At 38.6% G+C, this 13,896-nt stretch overlaps 1 protein-coding gene across 16 annotated transcripts in view; it reads left to right on the forward strand.

The window, feature by feature from the left end:
- The first annotated feature begins 1,694 nt into the window (after window positions 1–1,694).
- The window catches only part of LOC144655576 (von Willebrand factor D and EGF domain-containing protein-like), a 118,204-nt gene continuing 106,002 nt past the window's right edge, over window positions 1,695–13,896 (forward strand). For 3 of the 16 annotated variants that reach the window (XM_078515836.1, XM_078515837.1, XM_078515839.1), the window contains exons 1-3: window positions 1,699–2,230; window positions 9,900–9,953; window positions 13,037–13,341. In XM_078515836.1, coding sequence (XP_078371962.1) covers window positions 1,774–2,230; window positions 9,900–9,953; window positions 13,037–13,341 — 816 coding nt within the window. In that variant the 5' untranslated portion in view covers window positions 1,699–1,773. Of the gene's footprint in view, window positions 2,231–9,899; window positions 9,954–13,036; window positions 13,342–13,896 lie in introns of all 16 variants that reach the window. The other 13 variants (XM_078515830.1, XM_078515842.1, XM_078515835.1 and 10 more) reach the window with 8 other exon arrangements.

A 13,896-nucleotide genomic window follows, 5' to 3' on the forward strand; every position in this document is an offset into this window, starting at 1 on the left:
TTATGACCTGTAAGTGAGTCTGGCAAATGATACATTAGCCCGAAAGCAACAAATAAAGACGGTTATAAAAATTAACACTGATGCAGCTCGCATTTGTTCTTGACAACTAAGTATTGTTCCGACACATACCAATATAGATGCTTTCTCTCGAGAGATGCTATGGACACAGTTTGTAATAGAGGGAAAATGTTAAAAATAGAGATGACAAAATTAAAGTTGTCTCTGAAGGTCTCCAGCCGTGCAAAATCATTTGCTTTGCACTAACACACTATGGTTAAATTAAGTAGCCGTAACGCCTTGGTAACTGGTTGCTCGGATGCGTGCAGAAAACCTATTCCCGGGCGGGAACCTATTGCGTTTCATGTAGCGTTAAGGTCAGAAAAGTCAACAAAAGCGTACACCAAACACTTTCGCCGTGCATCACAACCACGTCCCCTTAACGCTGCATTAAGACAAAATAAAGGTACATGAACTAATAGTCAATTACTTGCTCGTTTCTGTTTCTGTCGAAGTAAAAGCATCTTAGTAGCTCCCCTGCAGTGTACTTTGCTTTATACTGCTTTATCCCAATCATTTCCTTATTCCCACGTAGTTTGAACCAGACAAGGTGAACACAAAATGGCCGTTTTGCGAGAATAACTCCACTTGTATTCGTTATTAATATGTTACTGTTTGCATGATCAGCCGGAATCTCACTGAGTCTCACAGCTGTATCAGAAAACAAATAATTTTGGACTAGGGATATTTTGTCTTTTTTTTTTCGTAATAATAGCTAGTTTCTCACAGTTTCGTTTCATGCTGCTCACGAGCATACAGGACGTCGTCAGTAAATACCATAAAAATGCTTTATTCTTACTCAGTGAAGGAACCAATATTCATACGCTTGGTTTATCTTGTTAGCTTGATAAACGTAAGTGATAAGTCACGTAATTAGCATTGTGCTGCGTACTCCAATAAACATGAAGGAGCAGTTTATAATCATGGGCTAAAAAGAGTTCGAGAAAGCACATTAACCTCACTATGTAAGGGCCTGTTTATGACACAAAACAAATTTTATGGCGATATTATTTAGGCAGTGGCTTACAAAACACCGATATCTTTACTTGCGGAAGTTAAATTAATCAAGCATAACCCTTTCAACAACATTGTGGACTTGTGTTTTTGTCGAAGCCGTTTTACTATGTGGGCCTTCACTTTTGAAGGTGTGATAACAAATATTAATCACTACCATACCTCCGTCAGGTTCAGCATTGGTTAATAAGATATTATTTTTATGAGACATTATTAGAGAAACGATTAAACAACCTTGTTTCGATTTATGCAAAAGTAGAGCTGAAATGGGTTCAAAGGTTGGTAAAATATCGTTTGTCTGAAAAGCTTTCTATTATTAGTCAAAGCGACGGGGCATCGAAGCAAAACAGCACAAAGAACGAAGACTGTGTCTCTCTGTGTGTAAAATCCATATGACTAATATGAGTGAGCAATTTTATGGCAAATAAAAATGGCGGATTCCTATAAAGTAGGATGAAACTACTTAAAGCCGGTGAAGTTTTATTTTCCGGAAGTTCATTAAATGTCGTCATAGTATCACAATATAATTTTTAGATTCATTGACGACTGATACAGTTGGGTGCATTTTTAAAGCAGCCAATGAAAGCGTCTCGTTGGTAATATATCATCATCGATCGTAAACACCAATCTACAGAAGTTTAAACCTTGACTCTGAGACGGGCTTTTGAGAAAGTGTACACATTTTAATTACTGGTCGGTACAATGTATGTTGGTAGCTTGTTGTTCTTTAAGTTGTCTATGCTTTTTATGTTGGAGAAATCTCGAGGTCAGCTTGACTGCAGTGGATGCTGCGGCGAAGGAAATCACACAGTGATAGAGGAGCCTAGGCGCAGTATTAAGAGTATTTGGGAAGTCGGCCAAGTAGCATTGTGCGATAGAGCTCTGGCTTGGGGATGGTACCGTTTCAAGAGCTTCGTAGGTGAACAAATGCCGACATCTATTGTAAGCCCAAACCGCTGTGGCACTGTATCTCCAGTTTGGATACAAGGAACGCACCCCTCCGAACAAGAAGGGACAGTAACTCGGAAGGCCTGCGTGAACTTCTTTAACATAAGCAAAGGTTGTGCTGATTCTTTCAACATTCAAGTGAGAAATTGTACAACATTTTATGTCTACTTCCTGAGGCCAACGTATTCCTGTGCCATCGCCTATTGTGCTGGTAAGAGAGTACTTTATAATTTTTCAAATTATTTCGTTTAGCTCATTACCTGCATTAAGTGCTTGAAAATAGGCAGATTGTTTGCATCAAAAACTTTTACTAGCAGTCATTTGCAGAGATTATGGAAATGCGTTCGTTTGCTTGATGCCATGTTCAGTTTTCACGGCATTTACAATGATTTCCTTTGATAACCTTTTATTTGTCCGCTAGAAGAACTTGAGGTATGTGAAAGTCATAAAAGCACTGATACATTTGTTTTGTGCGCTCATGAGATGCGAGAGAGCGACAAATTAGCGGCAAAGCGAAGAATCAGGCTCACTTAGTCATGTAACTACGATTGGTTTTCTTGCAAACACATTGTGCGTATCCTGTATTTTCTTTTTCTTTTTGATTACGACTTTTTAATTTCTAAAAGAAAAAAAGAAAAACAAAATACCAGGTAAAGTTTAGTGTTTTGACAAAATAAACGTTTGGCGTTAAAGCCTGGTTTTCACTGGCGACGCAAGCACAAGGGTAAGTGGAAGCACAAAATATGGGAAATATGGCGTCAGAAAATCTCAGGCATCGGGTGCTGCTGTCTTTTCTACTCTTGTGACGACAAAAGCGAAGGCGACTAAAAATAACCCCAAATGTTTAACACAAGTACTAGTGGTCTAAAATAGCGAACAGCTTAAATGCCTTTATTACTGAAAACAAAAATCGTCTTGTGCAAGTACAACCGTGTATTCGACCGTGACTCGAGCAGGAACTGTTAATTCTTTGTGAGAACAAGTCTTTTTGATTGACCGTTTTTAAATAAAACTAATCGTGCGTGTCCAGTTTTATTTATAGCTGCTTTGATTTCGATATAAGGCCTGGCAAAACGAGGGAACATGTTTCCAGAAACATTCTTAGCGCGCGCATGTTTCGCCAATGCTTCCCAGTTTTGCTGCACGGGAAGCATTGTTTGCAGCGTCAGTTTTTGAGTCTAATGCTTGCGTGCGCTTTGCGCATGCGCATTTTACTCTTTGTTATATGAAAAAAGCTGTTAGCAATCCCAAGGGAATGGTTCGGGATCGATAATCGTTCGCTGTAATGTAGAAAACAATGATCAGCTGCAAGAACGGACTCCGTACGGACACGCACGATTAGTTTCAATTAAAAACAGCCAATCAGCGACACGTGTTCCCACGCATAATTAAAAGTTCTTTCTCAAGTCACGATTATTCAACACTTGAACAGGACGAAATAATTTTCCAGTTAAGACATTTGTAAGCTTTTTGTGAAAATAAATCTTCGTTTTCAGTTCAGTTAAGCACTTGTGTTTTCGTCTTTCTTAAAAAGCAAGACGTCTTTGAGAAAAAATATTCCGACGGCGACTCGCGTTTATTTACACAATGCGACCAAATATTTATTTTGTTTTAAAAAATAGAAAACTTTACCTCGGTTTTTGTATTAAAGTCATTCGAATTTTGACCAATTTTTTCTTTACAGTGCAAACAAAAACCTTCAAAAATAAAAGATGTACATGGATAAATGTAAATCAAGTTACGCGACTAAATCAAAATGCGTTTGTTTGGCCGCTTTGCAGTATTACACTGTCCCGGCCTTTGCCATACACTGAAATCGAATTTCATGCTTTTACGACTCTCAGAGATCTTAAGTTCTTCTTACAGCTAGAAAAATCATAAAATGGTTACATTGATATGGAAGTGATGATTCGCGAAATTTGTACATCATGATAAACAGTCTTCGCTCCTGTGTATGGTAGCTCGATAATAATTGCCTAGTTTCCAGCGTTCAAAAGGTCATCATTATATTGACGTGAGCATTTACACCCGTTTTTAGGAAAATCTGTCACTAAGTGCTTACAGTACAATGGAGTAACAGTCACTATTTCAAGTGCTTTTATTGCAAAATCTGTTTCAAGAGTCATCATCAAAATGGTGAAAAATCTGAAAGAAAACGATGTGAAGTTCTTCAACCCTTGTTGTAATGAACATGCTTTTTGTAAATCGTCACGCAATCTTGTCCAAATGTTTAATCGTTTCTGCTTTTACGGACAATACGGAAGAAGTAACATCAACTCCTGTTCATACTTTAAATTTTGTGAAGCATATAACATTTATGACTGTTTCGTTTTCATCCATAATCATCCACGATGCCCCTAGCTTGCTATAAGCATTTTAAATTAAACTCCCGAACACAAACCTCTAACCAATTTTAACCGGCTTACGAAAACCGCGCAATCTGTATCACTATGCCATACGGCATTAGACTCATGTCACCCTTGGTGACCTATTTTTTTCTCTTGGAATCAAACTTGTAAGTGGTCCGTTGGGAATTAATGTTATCAGTTTTTTAATGACAGTTGCAAGGCTAGTGCGCAAGCACACTAGACTCAAAAACTTATAACTAACTACAAAAAAATCAAATTGCGACTAATTTGTTTGCACGGTTCCCCTCAAATAAACAAACAAACAAAAGAAACCAAATCAGTCAATCAATGAAAAACCAAAAAAATGCAACAACCATTTTATTTTATTAACAAAATTGAAATAATTACTACAACATAAAATAAACTCACTTATATAGGCAAAAACTACTCAGAATGGTAAAAAACTAAACGAGCTGAGTAGTTTCAAAAATTAAAGCGCTAAGACTAGAAGGTTGTACATTCAAAACATTTCTTCATTTCCGATTGGCTCTCAATCCCCGGTTAATTCCAGCTAACCGGCTAGCGCCGACCAAATTTGGAATAAATTATATACGACAATTGACGTCATTTTTTGTCCTACATCAAAAATTAACCGATCGAAACCGCGTTCCACGTTACACGGCAACTGCTCTGATGCAGAACGACTTAAAAGCGGGAGAGATTCGATTTGAGATTTGTGCAGTTCGACGAGCAGAAAATTACCAAATTATTGGAAGACAAGGACAGTGTTAACACAAAAAAGGCAACGAGGACGAGTCAAACGATTTTCAAAGCTTATCTTCAAGAAAAAACAAACTCCTGAGCAGCCACAGCAAAGGACTTGGAGCGGTTTTACGAAAATTCTACGTCGAATTTAGCAAGAACGATGTAAGGGCCTGTTTACATGATTCCGGAATGAATTTCATTCCGGAACGAGTTTCGTTCCGGAATGAAATTCGTTCTGCATTTACATGACAGAGTCGTCCGGTTCAACCAAAGGCATTTTTACGTGCACGATTTCCGCGCGAGATCAAAACAAGGTGGCGCATGTTTCGCGCGAGATCAAAACAAGATGGCGCATGTTTCGCGCAAATATGTTTTTGCGCCCATTAATGGCCGTATCTGCAGTTTTGACGAGTAATTGGACCATAGAGCTGCTTCTTTAGGCTAAACAGAAAATGCTTTTACGTTTTTTCGCTCTGAATTTAAACTGTGGAGTCCGTATACGGTTCAACAAGTTGCGAGTTCATCTCGGAACGAAATTCGTTCTATGTTTACATGATACCAGAATGAAATGTCATCCCAGAACAAAACTTTCATTCCGGAATGAAAACCGGAATGAGCTCATTCCGGAATGACTTGACTTTCGTCTCGGTATCATGTAAACAGATACAGAGAAATGTATGGGGATGGAATGAACTCGTTCCGGAATGAAAGTCATTCCGGAATCATGTAAACAGGCCCTTAAACTGTTTTTTGAAAACATCGCTTTGTGTCGTCAGATTTAGCTTCACTAGACACTTCAAGCAACTGCTGAATATCGACATCATAAAGAACGAGAAATTTTTATGAAGGTAACCGAGTTTTGAAGTTTAAATCAAATTTTAATGCGAAATTTGTTGTATGTTGTGTACTTTGGCGGGCTACTGTCAAAACCCTATTAAATTCACTTGTGTATTTGGAGCTCTGGAAATATTTTGAATGAATAAAAAAAACAATTATTGAATTCCGCTTTCGTATGATATGAAGAGTTAGTACAATTTCCAGAGGTGAATTCAATTCTGATTGGTCGAGAAGCTCGGACTATGACACGATATTCACCGCGCTAGGCGGTGAATATAGCCTCTGCAGGTTTGGCTACTAAGCCATGCCACGTTTGCCATCCAGGCCAGTCATTTAAAAGAAATCACTCCAAGTCCTGGATATTTGAAACGTTGGGAATTGTGCAAATTATCTACCAAGGCTTTTGAACGTTTATTAAAGTCTACAAGACCTCAGCTTTTACGTTCGCAATTTAATTGATCAACTAAACGGATCCAGTGTTTCTGTGATCAGGAGTATATTAAGCCCAATTAATGCGAAGTCGGCAAAACAAACATTTTTTGCGCGACCGTTAAATTAGGGCTGGTTTAAACTGATCATACCGGTATGCAAATTTTTCCTTCTTATAAGATACAATCGGTTGCTGTTTAAGGATTTGTTTGAGTTTAGGCTGTTGTTGAATAATGTGCTAGTGTTCCATAAGAATCTTTTTAAGCCGGGTTCGGTGCGGCCGGGTTGTAAGTCGTAACAAACGGTAGAATCTCTTTAGTTTGTTTTGTTTTGTGTCGAAGCGCCTCTTTCCTGTCGGTGAACTGTATTTCAGTTTTATGAACGAGTGTTAAAGGGTAGCCTCTTTCGCAGAGTCTTTGTTCGAAGTCTCGTTTGCTTGTTTCAAAGTTTTCTTTGACTTAGTTTGTTCTCAAAAGACGCGATGCTTCTCCTTTGATAAAACCCTTTTAAAGTGCCACTATGATCAAATTTTCGATTTCCATTTTTTACATTTTCGTGTACAATAAGACTTTCTTACTCACCTTGCCAATTTTCAATCCATTACGAACATCAGAAGTCGTTTTATTTTAACTTTTATTTCCGATAATTTACGGCCGCCATTAATCTACCTTGTTCCAAGGCTTGGTTGCGAATAGGGAGAAAATGACGTCAAAGACTCCAAATACCTCACGGGTTGAGATTATAATAACAATCATTATTGTATGACTAGCTCCGTGAGCGGTCAAGATGAAACGAATCGCGTGCTCTGATTGGCTACCCGAGCGGTCAAGATGGAGCCATCTTGACCGCTCGGGATCGCCCGCTGTGTTCCCGCAAGCAAAAAAGTTTTCTGTTCCGTCGCGTACGTCGACGCTACTACAAAAAGCTTTTCCGTCGTAAACTTGAGCTATGAAACCATTTACCGAAACAAAACAAATATGTTCTGCCTGTTTCTAGCGAAAGCGAGTCCTATTACAAAGAAATAGGTCTTGAAGCGAACGAGAACAAACTAATTTTAAAAACAACAAATGTTAACGAATTTCGTGAATTTTATTTGCCACAACAACCAGCTAAAATGCAAAAATTAAAACGCAAAGGGACTTGAAGACATGATATCGGTTTTGTTTGGCGGAAAAAGGAGAGAAGTCTGACAGTGACATACCTGAAGAATAAAGAATTCGGCAAACTTGTCGTTTGTGTACATCTTGATGGAGAAAGCTTTTAAAACATTTTTTCACCAAAGCCCTTAACGCTCACGTCGAATAAAGTCGGGTCGAACATTTAAATCAATGATGTAGGAAAGTTCAAGCTCTTCCCGTGAATTTATAAGTCCCAAACGCTTTCAACAATCACAATTTCAATATTCAGCTCGTGTCACCGTGTCGGCAGGTTAGCACCACTAAAGGGCCAGCAGCGAGCAAATACTTTGCAAAACGTCCAATAATCAAAAGCTGGCGGCCAGATGGAATGGACGACATTCTTGTTTTAAGGCTTCAAACTCAACGTCGATTGGCAATTTTAGCCATTTCAATATCCTTTTGAGGGTTAAAAAGAGGTTAATTTCGCTGTTGCAGTCACTCGTTAAACTTTTAAACCAATGAAATGATTTTAGCGTGCGCCATTGAACGTGCAAGCAACTGACTTCCTTTTCAGTACTCGAAAAAAGTCATATAATAAATCCTTTATTGGCCAAGCTTGTTCGGTCAAGATGGCAGGATATTGGCCTTGTTCGTTTTTGCGTGTTTATGGACCTCGACTTCGTCTCGGTCCATAAACACGCAAAAAAAGAACTTGGCCAATATCCTGCCATCTTGACCTCACGCTTGGTCAATAACCCTTATGCATAGAACATTGCACGAAAAATAAGCCAAAAGTTTTTGTTGCTTTTCGCGTGATTTTCACTACATATTGTTATTATAATTTTAATCCGTGAGGTATTTGGAGCCTTTGACGTCATTTTCTCCCTATTCGCAACCAAGCCTTGGAACAAGGTTGATTAATGGCGGCCGTAAATTATCGTAAATAAAAGTTAAAATAAAACGACTTCTGATGTTCGTAATGGATTGAAAATTGGCAAGGTGAGTAAGCAAGTCTAATTCTACACGAAAATGTAAAAGAATGGAAATCGAAAATTTGATCATAGTGGCACTTTAAGTGTTAAAAGGGTGGCAAGATGAGAAGTTCGTATATTGAAACGTTTCAGTGGGCTTAAAATGCGTTTTTAAGTCAAGGATTTTGAGAGTTGTGAGTCGAGGTCCTTTAAAAACCTCGGTGTCAAGGAAAACCGCGCGCTCGGATGACATTTCGCAAGTGAATTTAATTGTAGGGTGGAAGGAGTTTGCGAAGTTGACGAAATCGGTAACTTCTTTCATGGGAATCTTCCACAGAGAAAACATGACTTGTCATCAATAAATCGTTTCCAGACAAAAGGTTGAATAGGGCTAGCCTGAAGGAGTCGCTTTTCAAGATCTGTCATAAAAATCACAGAAAAAGCGACTGTTATCTTAGTTCCCATAGCAACGCCGTGAGTTTGTATGAAATGTCTTTCGTTGAATTTGAAAGAATTTTCTTCGAGTATGAGCCGCATGAGTTCCCGCAAGTCGTTTGTGGGAATCAGCGGGTTGTGCTCATAGTGTTTTTCATAGTAACGGCAAATAACTTCGATTCCTTCTGATCAGAAAACGAAAACGAAAACGTCGTTATGAGTATATATAAATGCCACAATTTAAATGCCACAATTTCTATAAAATGTATACAAAGCAAATTAAATTTGGAAGGAAATGAGAAAAGCGGGCAATTGATTGCTCCCACATATTAATATTTTCTTTTCTTATTTTTCTTAATTTTCGAAAGGTCGGTCGGACTGTCGATCAAGAGGTAGAAAAGAATTTGCCTTTGCTGATTGTTTGTTTCAGTCGATGTAACATATTACTTCTTACTTCTTGCAGTCCGCTGATAAACAGTTGACCACATCAGGGAAATTAGGGATCTTATTTCAGTTTATACGAGAAAAGAAAAAGCCCGGACTTGTCGAAACGACACGCTACTTGCTCGATCAAATTTCAAATGAATTTTCAAGTTGCTGGAGCAAATTGCTAATCGATAATGGAACAATGCACCAAAACAACAATGTTGCGCGCAAAAGGATATCGTGTTTGGCGTTTAACCCTGAAACCACTTACTGTAGCTTCGCAGCAACGTCCCGAAGAGGGATTGGAGGAGATTTCTGTTCAAATCTACATTAGGCAGAGCAAAACCTTATTTCAAACTTAATGAAGTTGCAATCAAATGACTTCTAGAACGCCCCAGGGAAAACAAAAATTGCTCCGAAAAATCGGGAGGTTTGAGAATTCGTGGGAAAAAATACAGAGCAGTACTAGCATTGGTTTGAGAAATCGGGAATTTTACTGTATTATTATTATTTTGGAAAACTGCTGAAGGATATTATTGATTGCTTTGCAGGTACAAAAGAACCCTGTCCCTATGGAAAAATTGGAGAGCCAGACGAGTGCCATGGTATGATGTCGTCGTTATTGTTTTTTTGGTTGCTAACAATCTAATAGTGCCCCTTTAATTGGTTCAAAATTGTTTTAGTTAGAAGCCACATTAAAACCTTTCTGAGCGATTTTGATTGTCGAAGCCAAGAAAGTACAGTAGAACCCCGGTAACTCGAACTCTGAAGGGAAACGAAATAAAAACAGTTCGAGTTAGCGGGGTTTCGAGTTATCGGGGTCGATTGGATATTTAATTTGCCAAGTTAATAACTGATAGTTAACTGATTTTTCAGCACTTCAGTATACGGTGACGTGCAAATTGAGCTTATCTAGTCAGAAACTCTACTGAACACGACCATATATTCTAATGATAAGAGTTGAAAATGGCTGTCAAATACTTGTTCTGTTCGTTGCTCTAATCAATAGGCAATCGTGGCAAGTTCAATCTCGAGCCCAGAGTCCGTCTATGTCGGTCAGCGGTACGGGACGGACTCTGGGAAACTGGAATTGATCAGATCAATTTCAAGTCGGTTTCAGGTTGAACCTTGGTCTTCCGGTTTTTTATGCGCATGCTCTCAGGTCTAAGCGGAAGTAAATTTCCCAGAACGGAAGTAAATCGAGAAAGTTAAACTATTTCTAACACAGTATCGACAGAAGTGAGAACTGGTGTTTATTGAAGCAACAAAAGTAAAAAAAAAAACGTTCTGCAGTTAACAAAAGAGAGAGTCAATCTTTTTTGCCTTCCAAGATTCCGCCTGACTGTGTGCATGTGTTCGTTGTTGTTTTGCGGACGACAGTAAAGAAATTTACATAATGCACAACGCACGGACAAGCTATTGTTCTGTTGATAAAAATTTGTTTGGCGACTTTCGTATATTTCAAAGGCTTCTCGCTGATAGCGCATCTTTTCATGATAGATTGCAAGTTTTCGAGCAAATAATTTTTTCCTCGTCGAATGGCGGTAATATTAATAAAGACGTTAAAGGCCACACCGGACAACGCTGTTCAAAAGGTTTAATTAGCATTTCGGTGACTCAGCTCGTGCACACATTCACGCAATTCACGTGCACACAATTGTACAATTCCTTTTTTTTTTCCAGCAAAACAACAACGCGTAATGTTCAACTGCGTTATTAGTTATTATTTTGAATCGAGCACTGTCTGCGTTATTCAGTTTTTCAACCGTAACGGAGATTTGAAAGAAAACGGTAGTTCTAGCGAGACAACTATAAATTGAGTTTTGCATCGACCTTGTCCTTGGTGACGCCGTCGTTGTTGTTTTGAAACTCCACTCAGAATTGACGTTTAAAGGAAGTCCTTTTTTATTCAAGGTATCTTTTGAGTTCAAAAAGAATGGTAGAATTAGAAAATACTTCATTTATGTAGCGCCATATGACGAGTTCTTAGGTGTTTTACAAAATTAAGGTGATACACCTGAACATTTGACCATAAAAATTAAAAAATGTTTTTCCAAGGTTTCCGGTTTGGTTTACTTCCGGGGAAGATTTTCAGACTTCCGTGTTGATTTCTATTGTTCTGTGAGGACCAGTAGGACACTGAATTAATATTCAGTTTCCCAGAGTGAGTCCCGGCGACTCTACCGCTGACCAACCGCTGACTGACCGCGGAGCCGGGGGTCACTCTGGGCTCGAGATTGTGGCAAGTTGCAAGAACCGGAATTCGAGTTATCGGGGTAAATTTGACCCAAATTTGGTTCAAGGGAAACGAAATTTAGTTCGAGTTAGCGGCGTTTTCGAGTTATCCGAGTTCGAGTAAACCGAGTAAAAATGACTGTAATGACTGAAAAGTGGGAGTCAAGTCCAAGGGAAATGGAAGTTCGTTCGAGTTAGCGGGGGTGTTCGAGTTATCCGAGTTCGAGTTACCGGGGTCCTACTGTATTACTAAACATCATCTTGATTTGGAAAAATCTAATTTACATTTACTTTCTACACACTAATTTACATATGTGATTTCTAAAACCGGTTTCGTCTAAGACCTCGTCAGTTGTTCGCCATACAGAATTTGAGTATAAACATACGTCATTTAGTAACACACGAAAAGTAACTACTCGACACCAGGTCCTTATAATTTGTTTCAAAGACTCGGAAACGAGAGTTTTTCAGTTTTTCCTGGTGCCGAGTAGTTACTTTTCGTGTGTTACTACATGATTTTTTTTCTTGCCCGAACTTGTTCCGGACCCGCATTTTTCTCGTCTTCAAGTAGAATGCACTAAATCTGGGGGTTTCCCTCATGAGACACATAAGCCTTTTGCATTCCTTCCTAACCACGCCATGTTGTTTTCTTTAAATTATGTTCGACACCAGTCACTTTCGCGGTCCTGAAAATAATCTTCGGAACTGAATTTGAGGTAAACAAATTTTGAAACAGATAACCTCGCTTCCAGTTAGTAAGGTAACTCAACTGGGAATAAGTGTTGTCAATAGAATCGCATTTACACAGGAAAGCATGCAAAGGAAAATCATAAATGTTATTCTAGAATGCTTAATCAAAGCGGTAGAGATATTCCCTAAACTGGTCGGAGTAAGATTGTACTTTGGAGAAAACGGTCGTCTTTGCTCTAAGTGTTTAGCATATATGGGTCTATATGTCCAGGCCCATTAGCCATTCGTAGCTCTCACTTATCATGAGCATGTATTCGGATATCCAACCATTTGTAAAGGGAGGGACACCATTCAGTCTGGGGCATAGTATAGAAAAGAAATGGTAACATTGAAATCTCGAAAACGAAATTTCGTGTGACTGTGTAGCGCATTTAATAAGTGCAAACGATAATTAAAATGTAAAATGTAAAATGCGCCAGAGATAGAAAAATGTTTCCAGACGTTTCGGGGCTACTTCCCCTTCTTCAGTGCAAAATGTAAATACCAGTTAACTTGTATTTACATTTTCCACTGAAGAAGGGGAAGTAGCCCCGAAACGTCTGGAAACATTTTTCTATCTCTGGCGCATTTTACATTTTACATTTTAATTATCGTCTATAGAAACGAAAGCCTGCCAGCGACGAAAATGTGTATGACACACGTTAAAATTATATATTTAGTTGGTTAAATATTAAAAAAAAACTGTTTATTTTAATACTACTAGACCCACCCACTGCGTTTGATAGATCCTTTCTTGGTGAGCCAACTATAACTTACGAGCCCCTTGATAAAGGATCACGTTCAGTAGCCCTGCGGTGTGACGTCCCGTTTTTAAATCCAAGCATTCAACATTGGACAAACATTTCATACCGGATTGTTTGGTATTCGGAAGGCAAACATTTATACACGGATGATCTTTGTGGCCCTTTGAGATCTGACGAAGGCACGGAATATGAAGATCCCTGCCAAGGTCGTAACAGGCCATTATTTTCGAGACTCGATGGCTCAAAGTACAGGGTAAACAGATGGGTAAGTAGACAATGATTACTATTTTGTTAACTTGTGCGCTTTAGTATATAGATAAAACTACAGTTGTATTGATTACAGTAGGGACCGCGAAGTGGTAGGGCTATAGCCCTACCGCTTTTTTGTTTGGGTTGAAGTTTTAGGGCTCAAGTTGACATAACACCAAATATCAATGTTGATAACAACACCCATTCCGAAGACATTTTCCCGTTTTTAAAACACAACAGAGGAAACTTGTCTGACTGCTTTTAAAAGGAACAGAACTTTCCCACTAGCCGCTGTCTTATTCTTGTCGTTTAAATTGTTTTTGCAAGTTCTTAATTGAGAGGATCTGCTTATATGCCCCTTAGAGGTATCCTTTTAGTGTTTTTTTTAGAGTCTGGCTTGCTTTCATAAATAATTTTAAATCAATTTCTCCCAGTCAAAGCAAAATTGTTCAAAAATTGCGGCGTTTAATTTGCCACTCGAGTCCGAGTCTTTATCTGTCACCTTCCACTATGAACTTAAAACCCATGAAAATCCACTGAAATTTTTCATGGAAAATTCATAGCTTCTTCA

The sequence above is a fragment of the Oculina patagonica genome, chromosome 5 (assembly GCF_052425735.1).
Source record: "Oculina patagonica isolate OP01 chromosome 5, crgOcupat, whole genome shotgun sequence".
NCBI classification, from domain to species: Eukaryota; Metazoa; Cnidaria; class Anthozoa; order Scleractinia; family Oculinidae; genus Oculina; species Oculina patagonica.